The sequence below is a fragment of the Amphiura filiformis genome, chromosome 6 (assembly GCF_039555335.1).
Source record: "Amphiura filiformis chromosome 6, Afil_fr2py, whole genome shotgun sequence".
Lineage (NCBI taxonomy): Eukaryota > Metazoa > Echinodermata > Ophiuroidea > Amphilepidida > Amphiuridae > Amphiura > Amphiura filiformis.
Genome location: NC_092633.1, coordinates 619,827 through 636,395, shown reverse-complemented (window position 1 = coordinate 636,395; position 16,569 = coordinate 619,827). Strand labels below are relative to the sequence as shown.

Sequence of the window (16,569 nt, the reverse complement as noted above, 5' to 3'; positions counted from 1 at the left end):
AAGTTATGTTGAGGGAGCCCATAGCACCATTAGGCGAATCTTTACAGTATAATGTTATTAAGCCTTGACAAAATATTTTGCACACATTTTTACCAAAAATGTTGTGTTTTTTCCTATAAAATCTTTTACAAATCTTTTCATGACCTTTGTATAACCCGGCATTTAAATGTAATTAGTAAGTTTTAAAACTTTTGACGAGTTAATTTAAAAGAAAAGAAAGATGATCAATAGTCTAACATTTTAATTGTTTTTGTCCTTTTCTTCTGCAGAACGTTGTAAACACAAATATAAGCAATAGTTTACCATCAAGTAGTCCGACAAGATTAAAAGACCCGACTATCACTCCAGCTGGCCTCCAGGAGACGGGCTTGAAATCTCAGGGTGGGCCTATGAAGCCCAAGACGATCAGTGGGCTGAGGCCGGGGGCCCCAGTTAGTCCATTGACAGTGTGGGCTTTAAAAGAGGGCCAGCCAAGGAGTCCTAAGAATAAGAAAAAAATCCAGAAAGGATTTAGTAGAAGAGGTAAGGCACAGCATCTGAATATTCGCCGATCGCGCGATCATCTCAAAACAAAGGTTCTACCCGCAAAGTGTGTGTTGCATGTGCGTACGCCTGTCAAACGCATGCTTTGATTAGCATGTACGCTTTGCACGCCTTGCGCGTTGCTAGAAAAGTGCACGAAACAAAAATGCACTTATTGCGCATACGTTTGTGGGGAGAAACTCGTTTTGGTAGCAAGATGGCTAATTAATGAGAATTTAAGTTAGTAACCCTATGGGTGTACACCAGTAAATAGCTCCCATGGACTTTGTGTACAAACAGGTTCTGGGAAAACATCATTTTCTTGACTCCAGAGCGACTCAGTTCTTCAAAACTCACCCTTTCTGCAAGTCGAAGGTCAGATGAAGACATCCATTGTAGAAATTATATACGGAGTCCAGCATTTGTTCACAGAAAAATGCCGATTGGATCACCCTAGAGCCCACACAGCTTACGCCACCTAACGAATAGCTTGGTGTTTCTGAAATGTAACACATTTTGAAAGTTTAGCCAAATTGTCATAAAACGTCAGATCCTGCTCATTTTTCACAGACAATCTATTTCCCAGGCCTAAATGAGGATTCAATATTAATCAGGGCCTAATAATTGGGTTTTAAGCCTCTTCTAATGTATTTAATTCAGTCGTATTGCATGTTTCCTCATTTGAAACACTGATTTGTTCCTCCCAGGGTGTAGGAGACTTGTATTTACTGGTGTGCACTCCTATTGGTTAAGGATGTGGAATGTCTTCAAACTTACATACAGTATCAAACATTGTCCCCTTTATGTATCTGTGTAAAATACATTTTTAAATGATTTCTTAGGAAATACATCGATTTGGTAATGAGAAAAATACGATCTATTATAAGATACCAAAATCTCATTAACAATAAGGTAAATCAGGGGATGAGGCTGTCAATCAGGTCGATACATAACAGACAAAGATTAAATTACAATAGGTATAACAGCTGCGTTACTTTTTGTGAGATCTTTACTTTAGCAACCGTCATGCTTCTTCCACTATAACAATGTATAGTATGAAAATTATCCAGTAATGAAACCATTTTTAACATTTCTGAGTTATGTTTCCTTTATTTTCAAATTTCAGAGAAAAACAAGCCTCCCGAGGCAATTCCAGCCCCAAAGTTGGACTTGCAGGCTTTAGAAGAAGACAACAAAATATTGAAGGTTATAGAAGCTTATTGTACCAGTATCAGCTCATTAACAAGGAATACAATTAATTCAGGAGGTAAGATCTTTGTACAAGTCTAACTGACATGAGTTGTGTGACTGCATTACTATAACATAGTACTATAACATAGTATCCCCGGGAAAAGTGTAGACTAGTACCCAGGCATTTTCACCAATGCAAGATTTCTTGAATGCTTTGTGATGAGCACATGAATGTGACTTTAGAATAAGGTACATCACACTAAACTGGTTATATCATATTGGTTACAAATAAGTTCAATTATGTTTAAACATTTTATGAGGCAATGAGGCATGGTGAGAAGAGCTTAAATAATATATATATATGATAACTGTTTTGGCCTTGGAAAACTTAACACACAGCTTGCTGAGTTAGGCACTTGTAGTGATCTCGAAAATAATGGAGCAACCCGAGAACTTTTAACCCTAATGATAACCCTAAAACTTAATTCTCTTCTCTTAGGACAGTGGGTTATAACTCTTATTGTATTAAAAAGGGTCACACATACCATGGTGCAATTGTGTGAACGAACCATGAGAGTACTTGTCCTTCAGAGGGATGTTAAGCTGTCAGTCTCATGTACAGAGGGCAGAGTATCTCACAGTCAATTTTGGAAAAGAGTGCGGTGTTAACTCCTCACTGCCCCAATCCGTCCTGCTGTTTGGATATTCCCAATCTAATAGACATGATTTGCGCGCTTTGGCTCTGCCTGAGGCAGCCGAGTTTTTGTGGAGGAAGTGAATTGATTCTGATATCCACCATTTAACAAGTGGTGCTTGGACATTAGGTAAAAAGCACCATACAAATCAAAACATGTATGTATGTGTCTATACATAATTTGATGAGTTAAGGCAGTTGGAGGGAGCGTAAAAAATATACCACAGGGTGATGTGCCTCATTCTAGAATCAAATATAGGGAAAGATGACCCAGATTGTCTTGCTGAATGTGGAATCGTGTTACTAATGCATCGACTAATACATCAACCATCACTTTTCAACATCTCTCTGCACTGGTAGACTCATCATGGTGAACTTTTTTAGGTGAAATAAATTTGGAAAAATCATAATAAAGGTATAATCTATGAGTTATAGTTTCCTAAAATATAGACTCCGGATTATTCAGTGTTGTACTATCCAGAAGAAATAATAACAGGGCATAGGATAGTTTTGCTTGCCCAGGATAGGCAAGTTTGGTATAGATTTCTAAATCTTTGCAGCTTTTCATCTTTGAAAATCTCACAGATGTTTAAGTCGGTATTTAAAATGAATGCATACTTAAACAAAATGCTAATGTTCATAAATAGTACCAATAACCCCATGGATAGGTGATTTCACTCCGAAACAGGATAGCCATCTCTTGCCTAGCAAAGGCTATAACTTGCATTCTAAAATTTGTCACTTACCTTCAAAATTTGAGGGTTGTTTTGATATATCTCTACTTGCTCAAGTAAAGACATTGGTATGTATTGAGTTACAGCAATTTGTAAGAAATAAATAGGCACAAAATGTCAGAAAAAGGGTCTAAATTGGTCTCCATTCATGAAAATGCTTCAGCTTCAAGGGGGCTTTGACCCTGGGCGCTGCCCGTGGACCCTGTGAGGCACTGCCCCCAGACCCCCACAATATTTTCAGAGTTCTTTATTTGACCCAGTTTTCAGGTCTGTATCAGTCTGGTATTAATAATGGCTCTACTTTTAAGCATAGAATAGGAATTGATGTAGTTTACATAAAATGAGCTTAATGAGGCACTTGTCTTGTGGAAAGAGCCCCCCCCCCAATGCCAAGGAAATATTTTAATGAAAATTATAAGCCACTTGAAACCCATCTCACATGAAAGTTGTTTCAAACACACCCTCCCCCAAATAGGCGAATATTTAAGTCAGTTGAGTTTTGCATGTGATCGCTCGATTACTCAATTAACATGAATGTGCATGCTCATCTTTTGCAACTTGCCCAAACTTGAGAATTTAACAGATCTGATAACTGCATTGCAAGCTACTGACTTTTTGGGTCGGAGAGTGGGGGGGGGTCAAAAAGTAAATCATTGAGATAAAATAGTACATAAGATTTACCCTTGACAGATTGTGCAATTAAGCTAAAATTATTAAAATAATAAATATGTAGAACTTTTACAAATGTGTGGCTGCTCATTTTGAAATGATTACTTTGTCAACTCATGTAACTGATGTTAGGAAACTGTTGATCTATTGTATTGCAACATAGTTGACTCCATCAGGCAGGTGTGGCTTCATTGTATGGTGTGTCTAGTCTTCGGATTTTAAGTTAGTCTATGGTCCAGGTACTTGACACATGTGCTGTACCTACTCATAATCCAAGACATGCATTAGTATACAAATATTAACTTTATATGAGTTTTGAAGATTAAAATATAATCACAAGGTGAGCTGGTACCAGAGATGGACCAACTAAATAGCAGGGACAAAATTATACCAAGACTAAATTTAGGAATAGTTCTCAGTAGTCACAATCTTCCAACTTCTGGTCCATTTTAGCCTTAAAATTGTAATTACCGTTGCTGGTAGTAATTGATATTGTATCGCTGCATATTGCAAAGCTCGTTATTAAAGAAAATAGAAAATTTTAAGCGCAATTTGTTCGTAATACCAGCCCTCTACCTTTTTGATTCTTGAGCACCTTGGTGAAAAAAGATTTGGGTCAACAATTTATAAATTTGGTTGGCAAACAATGTTTTGGGCCTATCAGCAGAAGGAATTGTAAATTTGCACCCCCCCCCCACCTCAGTGGTCCTGGTATGGCAAATGAAATGGGATAACACATCTTTCACTACCCCTGTGATCATATTTCAACTATTACACAAATTTAAGACAAATAGTTTGGAGTCATAGACCAATTGTTTGGAAGTCTTAATGTTTGTGCCAGAGATCATGTTTTGGATTTCCAGTACAGATGTGAGGCCAGAGCTGAGATGGAAATTGAGATTGAAACTGTGAATGTTGCATGACTGTCATATCGGAATGTAAAAGCATGGTCAGGCTTGGATATAAGAGGGTACAAAGTGAACTGGTGGGTTTTCCTGTTCATTCTTGTAAAATGAATGGTACTCTGAAACAAATGTTTTTTTCTGCAGCAACAGTCCCCCTCTTCCCCCCCCCCCCCCAATTTTTTTACCTTTACTTTGAGCTAGTGGCTGAAGAGAAAACATAACAAAAAAATTGAGCTGCCAACTCCCAAAACACAATTATTTTTAAGAGGCAAAGTTGACCTTTTTTTGCAACAACAGACTTGTTTGGTACCATTCAAGCACATTGCTAGATTTAATTAAAACAAATTTTTTTCAAACCCATTGGTGAACCTCATACCTCTTATATCCAATCTTGTAGAGAAATATCCATTTGTGATTAGGTCATCATGTTATATTAGCTTCAGGGTTCTAGCTAGCCCAAGTTAAGTGCCGGGCTGGTGCCGGGTAATTTAACTATCCAATTAGAGTGCTGGCTCGTGGCACAATCTTTTAGTGAATGCGAGTGATCTGGGAATAAGATCTGGGGGTACATTTTTTTTCCTTTTTACGATGAAAAAGTCATTTGAAAAAATATAAAATTTATGCCGGGCGGTCAGTGTCAGTCCCGGGCGGGGCCACCCACCATAGCTACAACCCTGATAATTAGCCTCTAGATAAACTAATGTCTTTGCTGTTAACTTTTTATTGTGCTGTGTACTTGATTGCCATTGGTTCTTGTAGTGATCACCATCATCAAAGGTAAGTGTGAAGGGACGTATTAAATGATCACGGCCGTTTATTGCGTATGCATGACGACCACTTTTATCTAGGGCGCCCTCAATTTAAGGCTTACTGATTGGATGGAAGTTGTACTTACCAATTTATCGCCAAGATTTAAGGGGTACTACACCCCTGATAAATTTTGTCTATTTTTGCATTTTTCTCAAAAACTAATAACACAGTGGTAACAAAAAATTACGTATATTATAGGGGCAAGGAATCCAGTTACTACACGAATTTCAGTGACCCAAGACAAGTGGTTTGTTATTTATGATAAGAAAAGAGGTACCGCTAGAATGTACTTCATTTTCTGTCATATAAACTGAACCGCTTGTCTTTAGTCACTGAAATTTCAGTGTAGTAATCGGATTCCTTGGCCCAATAATATACATAACTTTTGTTATCAGTGTTATTATTATTTTTGAGAAAATGCAAAAATAGTCACAAATTTACCACAGGGGTGTAGTACCCTTAACAGAACTTCATTTTTATGAATGAACTCTTAGTGCCACGAGTGCGTAGTAAGTGTATAATCTACGGCTGTAGATTTACATGTACGTATATTGTGGATAGGTATAGCTTATGTAATATCAGTAAGTCTTAAATTGAGGGCGCCCTCGATAAAAGTGGACATAATAAACAGCTGTGTGATGGAATGAATTCAAACACTCATTGCATGCAAACACAACTCAGAACATTCTCTCTCCAGTCAGGGATTGTAATATCAGGTCTAGAATTTTATTTCACTGGAAGATGATCCAAGTTTCCATAAAAGTAGCAATTTTGGGGAGGCACAATTTCACTCCAAAGTTCCCTCCAGATACAAAATTATCTCTCCAAATGCCAACATTTCCATGGAAGGAGCTTCCTGGAGGCCATATTTTTTTCTAGGCATGCGCTTCCCTCTGTGGTATACTTTAGCTAAATCTTCCACAGGGGGAGGGTGGATTTAAAATGGAATGTGTTGGCCAATCAGAAGAGATACTCTTCAGTATTTAATCTGAAATTAAGTGTTGACATTGCCATGCCATTAGAGACAATAACTAGTTGATTTACATCGCCATATATATCACATTGTTGCTAAATGTATGAAATAGGCCTATATATTAATTGCCTGACCCAAGGATTGTGTATTAATCTCATGCTTTGAGATGAATTGTGTTTGTATGAGAGTGGTGGGAATCGGTAAAACACAGCATGCAGATTTACATTGTGGAATTTTTTAGTTTGGTTCTCTTAATTTTTTGCACTTTGTTTTAAATTTTTAAGGTATTGATTTTCTTCTTTTGTTATTTGTTTTATGATTTTGCTACTCAATCTGTTGACATAAATGATTCATAATATTAGTTATTATTTTTGCCTGTAGGAGTGGTTGGGGATTGCACAACCTAAATATGCATATTTCGACAGCGAATTTGATTTGTGTTGAAAGTTTAGGAATATTCTTTCAGATTAATATTGTTTTAATTTTAAGTTGTTTTTCGTTTGGATTGATTTATACTGTGGGCAACGTCATAGATGTTCAAGTTATTACCTTTTGTCAACTACCATATAACCTCATGCATACTCTCAGTTGTTGGACATTTATGTGGCAAGGATGTGCTGGCTCTAAATTGTTAATCTACTTTCCAAAATACAAATCCCTTTTGATAGGATCTTAGTTAGGATTTGACAAGTGCCTGTCGTTTTCACCAAACCTGCCTGTCAAAAATTTGATTCTGAAAACATAAACTAGATCTCTGCCCCTTCTGGGTGTTCAAATAATCAGCTCAAATAGCTATAGCCTGGGTATATTATTAGTCTGGTCTTGTTTTGAGTTCACAGAACTTATTCAAGCATTACTTTTGGAATTTAGCATATGTCACTGGCATCAATTTTGCCTGTCCCAGGAGAAACTGCCTGTCTAAAAGGTCTAGCGTCTAGCTAACACCCTGCCTTCATTCAAATGACCAAAGAGGTATGACAGAAGTTGAAAAAAGATCACGGTCTTGATTAGTTGTGGCAGAATATGCACTAGAAATAAATAATTTCAGCTTTATTACAAATCCATTATTATTTTTACAGTAGCTGTAATAAATTTTCAGCAAGTTTAGAAGGTAATTTTTTTGCCCAGTATATTATTATTATTTATAGACATACCAATCCAAAATGATGCACACATCATGCAAAAGTATCTTTGCGACGTTCCCCCATAATAATATTTACTGATCTCTGATACCAATTGTAGCTGACTGATTTTCATTCAAAATATTCCTATATTTTTGCCTTGAAGCCTGGAATATTGTACTTGTGAATATACAATACACATGTTTTTATGTAAAATGCAGCAACTTTTCTGCCTTTTTAAATGCTTATGAAATTTGCAAACTGTTCCTTTTAAATGCTTGTTGTTTGTGCGCTACCATGAAAAATGGTCTATTCCAGTTGAAATCCATACAACCCATATGGAAGACATGACCTTAGTCTCCCACACAGGGGGTGTAGATTTTAAATGCAGTCACCTAGCCAGGTAACCCCTTTCACACTCCCTATGTGGAAGATTAAGGTTATGTTTTCCATAGGGGTGTATGGATTTCAACTGGAATAGCCAAGTATGCATGCTGATTGAAGGAGAAATATCACATGTATACCTAGTTGGCAAATGTTCATTTAAACTGCACACACTTTCCTTTGTTAACTCTCTTCACGTGTGGGTCGACTGCAGACGACAAGTTTCAAATTTTGTTTTAACAATTTAAATATTTTCAGAAATGTAAATTTTCATAACCATATTTGGAATCAGCATGAAAAATGCATGTACAAACAAACCTAGCATTGGTTCAGTGGTTCTTAAGATATCTCTTGATTTTTTTTTTTTTTGAGAAAATATCTCAAAACTTGGCACTTTTTATTTTTATGTTGAAGCCTATGGCTAGCACGCAAAGCATTAAAGATTTCTTTTGTGCATGCAAATCTGCTATAAGTATTTCAGTTGGATGAGGTTTATTTTTTCAGATATTGCTGTACTTTCAACACCGTCTTGATGATTATGAAATTCTAATAATATTTGCTTATTGATTATATTAATTAGCAACAAAGTTGCAAGGGATGCGCCATTGAATTGACAACCTTTTCAATCTGATGGTGCACCAGTTGCTACCTTATTGCTTGTCATGGATCGGGCTATCCCATTTGAAATCTAGTCCTATGGAAGACATGATCTTAATCTTCCATATATAGAGTGTGTATTTCAAATGAGGTTACCTGCGTATCTCCATTTAAAATCTACACCCTCTGTGTGGGAGATTAAGGCCATCTCTTCCATCTAGGGGGTATGGATTTCAACTGGAATAACTGGAATAATACTTCTTTTCATGGGATAACCCAGAAAATTGGTTAGTGAGAACATATTAGTGGCTGGCATGGAGGACTATTTCAGGTTTTTAAAAAAATGCCATTATTTCGAGGGATTAGAACCAGAAGGCCCTAAGTCTGTATACCTTTCCCAAGTCAATAATTTAGATATTGTTTTTTATTGTATTTCTAAATGTAATGATCATGAGAAGTATATAAAAGTATACATTTTCAGAAAGGAAATGATGCAGGGAATCCAACTAGCATAACAGATTCCTGCAAAAATTAAACAGTTTTTGAGAAAATCTAAAATTTTATTTTACTTTACTGACTCGAGAAAGGTATACGGACTATATCTGCAATACCTGCCTTATAGACATTTGACCATTTCTGCATTCTGTAATGTACACAATCTGAAAATATGACACATGGCAGCTATTGCAGGTAAGGCCTTCTTTAAAGGTAAGTGGTTTGTTTTGAGGTCATAGCATAGATGTATGTATAGTGTCTGGTTGCACAGGGAGGTACTGGGAGAATTAGCAGAAATTTAAAGAGACAAAATTTACGACAATGAATGCCAAAAATATTCAGTTGATTTCATTTTTGCTGCTATAACAGCTGCTCAGCATGTTGCGTTGCTTTAGAATAACATTGCATATATTTGGTGTTTCAAAATTTGCTTTCAAAGTTACGTCCATCTGCTGTATTTTTGTGTTTTGATTTTATTTTGCTTCTGTTCGAGTTTGAACGACTCGTCGTTCTTACGACACTTACAATTTTCTTTCTCTATACATCTCGCATTATAACTAAATCAAATTTGACTCCATGTATTTTTAACAACATCATCTGTGTTTTTGCAGTCTTTCATTTCAATAACATCTTCATTGTCTCTTTCTGTTTGTTATTTTTGTTTTATTTGCCTCAATGCTGTCTTTAAAAACTTGGTTGTTGCCATGGTAACTCAAAAGATGGATATTAACAAATTTTCTTTTTTTTTCAACCATAAAACCTCCTTAAATGTCAATGGACTGATCATTTTGATTGATACATTTTGAAATTTTATTTCTTAGTTCATCTTGAAAAAAAAAAAAATAATAACCCCCCTTTTGAGTCAAAAAGTTTCAGATAAACCCGATTTGAACAAAGAAGGGGCGGTCCATTGTCATTTTTGGGGTGTTGAATGGACATTTTTGCTGCTATTTTCTCCCCAGTTCCTCTTGTTGATCCGGCACCCCAGGTGTTCTTAGCTGAAGAGGAAAAGATCATAGTAGAGGAGACTAAAGGCAATGAAACCGTTGTCGAAGAGAAGTGAGTATAGGGCGCCCTCTAGAAGCCTGCCTTGATAGGCGAGCTAGACTTATTTTTACTAGCCATTTGTTGTATGACGATCAGTTTGGTCATTTGTTTGTTAGTGTTGATTTGGGTACTCCTGGCATACTTGGGGAGAAATTAGAATGAGCACAACTTTTCTTGCACCAGAAGAGCATCAAATTGAGCTATTTCATTTAAAGTCCAGTCCATACACCCCATATGGAAGATGTGACCTTAATCCTCACACACAGGGAGTGTAGATTTCAAATGGGGTTACCCATTTAGGTAACCCCATTTGAAATTCACACTCTCTGTGTGTGGTAGATTAAATTCATGTCTTCAATAGTGGGTGTATGGATTACTATTATTATACCATGGAAGTCACCCATAATGTATACAAAATTCTTACTTTTCAAACAACTGTTTGTTGATAGGGGGTGACTAAAAAAAGTGATGCAGTTGGATTGATAAAATGATTTTGAACACAAATATAACATTGGAAATGAAAAGCATTTGAGAGTCCTTCTCTTGCCCATTTAGGATATAGGATTGGGCTAATTACTCATGCTTCATATCATGCTTTCATAGGTCAAGAAGCAGTAGCAGCAATAAGCTATTCCAGTTGAAATCAATACACCCCCTATGGAAGACATGACCTTGTACTCTGACACAGTGTGTGTAGATTTCAAACGGAGTCACCATTCAGGTAACCACATATGAAATTCTCACTGACTGTGTGGAAGATTTAAGATCATGTTTTCCATAGGGGGGTGTGGATTTGAACTAGAATAGTCAGTGCCAGCTTTGTAGGCAGTGCTTCAGCTAGAAATTTTAGGTTTGCCATCATGTTAATAAAAAAAATTTTTGTCCTAATCGATCTTTAAAAAAGTAAGCCGACTTGAGCAAACTAATATGGGTTCAAAGAGTCAAACTATGTGTTGCTATGACTGTGGGTTGTGAATCTTATCTTTGTCCAAGTTCAGTAAACTTTCTCAGCAGCTTAATTTAATCTATGTCAAAGACATTTATTTTGCCCATCTTGGGAGAAATCCACTTGCCCAAAATGACAGGCGGACAGTGGGTAGCTAATTGAGACGCTATTTGTAAGGCAATGTTTCTTATGATTGCAATTTGCTACTACTACTACCTCATGCATTTAATAACAACACATTTACATACACATATGCTGCACTGCTTATCATTAAAAAAAAATATATTTCAACTGCACTTCAAACTAATTTGCGATGGGGTGTTATATCTTTCTAATTTGCTTCTTACTTAAAATACTATAGCCCACGTACGAATCGTAAGCTATGATTAGAAACATGTGCGATGTAGTATTATGTGGTATAGTATTATGTACATCGATGTTTACCAGAGATAAAAATCGATGTTTACCCGAGATAAAAATGTTGGCTTGAATAAAATAGGGCTGTCATCCAAGTCTGTAGGACCAGGGCATGCACGGGTTGGGGAGAAGGGTTTAGGATTAAGAAGAGGGGAGTTAGATTGGGGTGATTCCATTGTTCTTATTATAAACAGTGTGGCAATAGGCTATTCCAGTTGAAATCCATATACTCCTATAAAAGACATGACCTTAATACCTCACACAGGGGGTTTAGAATTAGATTTCATATGGAGTCACCCATTTTTAAGTAAATCCATTTGAAATTCACACTCCCTGTGTGGGAGATTAAGGATGTGTTTTCCATAGGGAGTGTATGGAATTCAGTTGAAATTGCCCATCTCCCCTTGTGTAACAGACTAAAACGGATTGATAATTTTCTCAAAATTATCTGATGTCCAAGTGTTTTGGAAAGCAGCAGTTTTGTTTGTCCTCCTATTATAGTTACCAATTTAAAGTTACAACCTTACAAATGACCAAACTAATGTGTTATATATATTTCATTTTTTATTTCCCTAAATAGATTGTTCATAAGTTAGTTAATAGAAGAAAAAAATACATGTTTGTTGATAAAGTGGTTTGCACAAATAACTCCCAAAGCAGTAGTAGGCCATTGAATAAAAAGCAATATCATATTTCTCACCTTGTGTGCGTTGAGGCAACTGTTTCATGCGCACATGTATTTGGTGTCTTTAAGAGCATGCACGCTTTGAGCATCTCCGCTAGCTACTTGAAGCTGCACCCAATGAAATGCGCACTGACGTCACTGCCATATCAAGGTCACAAAACTAGTATAGTAGAAACTTGTATATGGACTGGAAATTTAAAATTGCAGAGGTCTCTTTAACATATTGCATAGAAGACGTATGGGGTGTGTGTGGGGGGGGGGGGGGGAGTAATACATGGAATGATACTATGCAGTACTTAGCTACATGCTGATGATGTAGAGGCTGGTAGTATAAGAAACTTACAACATAGCATGAAGTTTTTGAATTAAGCGGCAGTTTCACTCATTGGGCTAGTCCAGTTGAAATCCATACACCCCTGTGGAAGACATGACCTTAAATATCCCACACAGGTGTAGATTTCAAATGGAGTTGCCCAGTAAGGGAATCCAATTTGAAATTCACACTTCCTGTGTGGAAGACTAAGGTCATGTCTTCAATATGGGGTGTATGCATTTCAACTGGAATAGCCTCATTCAAGCATTGAACTGTAATCAAACATATTTAATTCTCAATCATGAGAGCATGTACCTGCTGCGTACACAGTGTCAAGTGCAAGACCTACCCTTGACTTGGCCTATCGACGGCCATATTTGATTGGGAAGTTCTCAAACAGTCATGCTTACTCCATAACGTATGTTCCTTGAGTTGCAAATATCTGTGCCTACATGTAAAGATAATCGAGAATTAGATATTGTGATTATAGTTAAATGTAGTTTTGACATATCCATCCATATGACATCTTACATTTGATTAAATTACATGGGATTATTGCATTAAGTTAGTGTATTAAGCTTGTGTATTTGAGTTAAAATTTGGTTAAATCATGGTTTTCTGTTCACAGAAGAAGCAGTGCCAGCAAGCAAAGTTGTTGAAGTGTTGATTTTTTGCAGGAGTAAAGGTCTTTTTGCACGGAATGCATCTTATATAAAATGCATCAGTTTCTATTAAATAGGAATACTCATATTCCATGAAGAATTGCAAGTTGCATGCAGCAATGACTTTGTATGTAAAAGTCAAATAAATTCAGTCTCTTACAGTCAAGAATATTGAGAAGCACTCTGCCACAGCTTGAGGAAATGCAATGTCCCAATGAAAGCAGTACATGATAGGTCATTCAACTTTGCAGCAGTGTATGAGCATGGCTATAGCATGATAAGGACAAACCATATTGATGACCTCTGATGGACCTCTGCCCCTTAATTTGCTCGAAGATTGACCTCTTCCCCCTTAATTTGCTTGAGGATTGACCTTTGCTTGCAATTGCCCACAACCTGTCTGTGGCTGTTTATCATAGATAGATTTGAGATTTTTATCACCATGCATGTGGCTGCTAGTTAACTATGCATGATGGGTTTGTAGTAGTGAATCCTAAATGTACGTCAAATTAATGCCATTGTCTCTTGTCTTTTTCTTCTTCTCCATCTTGCAGGAGCCTCATTGATACCGTGTATGCCCTCCGGGACCAGGTAAAGGACTTAGTTGACGAAACCAAGAGATTAAAAAAGGATTTAGACGATGAGAGGAGAGCGCGGAAGAAATTAGAAACAACTGTTAGGAAATCAATGAAAAGCATAGATATCAGATTTAGTGACCAGACAGATCTATGACATAGAGCGTAGTGGATAGGCTCAGATTTCTCTGTCCGCTAACTCTGGCTGCAGTACTCAACTATGGTGTGAAATATATGAAATTAAACAAAAATAAAAGCCAGAGTTTGTTGACAGATAAATCTGTGTCTATGTAGTATATTATTACTATTATTATTGTTATTATTATTATTAATATAATTATTATATGCTGTACAGTTGGGAGGGTTGGGTATTAATTATGTAAAGGTGGTTGTGGCATATTGCAGTTGAAGCAAATACTTTGCAGAAATGAGATTGAGAGTACATTGTTTTGGTATTCACCAAACTCCTTTGAAAAAAAGTTTATTGAAATTATTTTATTATACACCTGTGTGTATGCTTGATGCCACTGTGTTCTCAAAACTGCACCATACAACATTGACACAACATAATTACGCATGCTGGCAGAGAAGAACGGCAGTTGTTCACATTTTGAAAGCTTGCATAGCATAAACATGGAAGTGGGGTTCTGATTGGCTGATTCAATCGTCTGACAGTCATAACAACAGACCAATAATCTGATTGGCCGATTACCCGTCAAAACATTGGTCAGTGCATAACAGCGCCTTTTTAGCAATCTGAGCAAGGGACTGCTGTTCTTCTCTGAAAGTGTAGAGAGTCCACTGGATCATTGAAAATGCACACAACATAAATGCAGAAGTTTGAGAATGTCGAAAAAGTTGCTGTAGTGAAATAGACCATGTGATATAAGTTGGTCATGAGGTAGATCTGTGATTTCAAAAAATGCAGTTATCACAGTTCCTTCAAACATATGATATATCTGCCGATATAGTATGTCTACTGCGTAAATACAGAAGTGGTGACCAGATTGGCTGAGTAAATCATATCATGAAATATCAACATCTCATTCGTTGAACAAGTCACTTAGCATCGTGACCTGGTGCATGCTTCTTTCTTGCCACAAACAGGGCATACATTGGCAAGTGCTGTGGGATGTCTTGAGTATACTCTAGTGTACAGGCTGCTTAACACAGAATTGTGGAAACGATTGGATAAAAAAGTATGAGGACTGCCTTAATGTTTCGGAATGCAAGAAAGATTCCCGTGAATGACTCTGAAGGTTACAGTTGATTCTTTGCTTTGCATTTTTTCAAACCTGACAAAGTGTTTGCTTCAAGTGGGATAAGCCTGATCATCTATGAAACTTGTAAATGTATATTTAATTTTGCAAAACATTGTCAAGAAGATGAAGAAGAAGGAAATATTGGGCTATTCCAGTTGAAATCCATACACCCCCTCGGATGATATGATCTTAATCTTCCACACAGGGAGTATGAATTTCAAATGGGTGACTCCATTTGAAATCTACACCCCCTGTGTGAGAGATTAAAGTCATGTGTTCCATATGGGGGTGTGTGGATTTTAACTGGCATAGCCCATTTCATCTAAATTTGTTGCGGCATTCTGTGGAAGATGGAAATGAAAATGTCAGTAGAGGGTGTTGAAATGGTTTGGAACAAAAACTGGAAAGATTTTTTTATTGGGGTGCTTATGTACTTTAACTTTTTACGGTGTAAATGAAATCACATGCATTCTCAGATTCTAAAAAGATCCTTTAAACCTCCTGTGCACAACGCATAAATGGGAACGTTCCATTCTCTATGCATCCAAGATGGCCGCCATAGCATGAGCGGCCATCTTGGTAGTCTTGTTCAAGACGGTCTCTTATACTAATGGGCCAGCTGTTACTGCCATAAATGTCATAACATGTGCACAGTATGCAGTAACATACAGTATGTGGCTTCGAATGGATACGGGCTTGAATCAAGACTACCACCTTAGATGAATAAAGGTGAATTAAAAAAAAAAAGTTACAAAAGCATCCATTCTGTCGGTCCGTGCCACGTCACTTCCGGTTGATGATGCGACTCACGGTCGAGTGAAAACATTCGATTTTTGTTGATGATTTCTGTCATTGGTGTTATGTAAATTTCGATCGCAAATAGTCAGTGGAATCAAACAACCGTTTCTAAGTCTTCAGAGTGGAAGAAACTTACTTGATTTACCGTTTATATACTGACAAACTTAAAATTAAATTCAATGGTCGAGTGTCATTTTTTTTGTATTTTATTCTCACTCCAGCAACATCGCTATGTAGCCTCCTTCACAGCCGGTTTCTGTTGTTCACAACAAACCGTGAGCCACATGCAGTTTGGGCCCGAGACTAGAGATAGCCCGGATGTCCGACCGACAGAATAATAAAATTAATATCAAGGAAACAAATGTTGGCACACTTTCTTTTTAAATCTCTGCCCCTGCTCCCGAGACTATATTACCAAATATGACAATAGTAAATAAAAACCATCAAAATGTTACTTATTCTTTCAATTTTATACAAAAAGTCTTTCACTTCCAAATTGTGATCACATGAATCATTCAGCAACATATCTTCAGGAGGGGATATTAATTAACTGCTCCAAATATTCTGACCAAAATACAAACCATTTTCATATCATTGTTCATATTTGGTAATATATAATTTTCTTATGAATATTGATTTACACCCGGTAACTGCTGATTTGTTGTCCATGTCTTCATCCAGAGGTTGTAAGGAATTTAGATGGAACAGCCGAAGTAGAAGTGCAAGTCTGAGAAGAAAGTTTAATACTGCTAGACATTTAACATGGAAG

At 36.8% G+C, this 16,569-nt stretch overlaps 2 protein-coding genes across 6 annotated transcripts in view; one reads left to right on the top strand and one right to left on the bottom strand.

The window, feature by feature from the left end:
• LOC140154786 (rho guanine nucleotide exchange factor 7-like) overlaps positions 1-15,379 on the top strand; it is a 54,043-nt gene extending 38,664 nt beyond the window's left edge. The window contains exons 12-17 of one of the 5 annotated variants that reach the window (XM_072177355.1): positions 270-522; positions 1,649-1,789; positions 5,475-5,492; positions 10,058-10,154; positions 13,132-13,188; positions 13,720-13,841. In XM_072177355.1, coding sequence (XP_072033456.1) covers positions 270-522; positions 1,649-1,789; positions 5,475-5,492; positions 10,058-10,154; positions 13,132-13,162 — 540 coding nt within the window. In that variant the 3' untranslated portion in view covers positions 13,163-13,188; positions 13,720-13,841. Of the gene's footprint in view, positions 1-269; positions 523-1,648; positions 1,790-5,474; positions 5,493-10,057; positions 10,155-13,131; positions 13,189-13,719 lie in introns of all 5 variants that reach the window. The other 4 variants (XM_072177353.1, XM_072177354.1, XM_072177356.1 and 1 more) reach the window with 4 other exon arrangements.
• LOC140154790 (density-regulated protein-like) overlaps positions 1-16,569 on the bottom strand; it is a 260,777-nt gene that overhangs the window by 119,720 nt on the left and 124,488 nt on the right. The window lies entirely within an intron of this gene.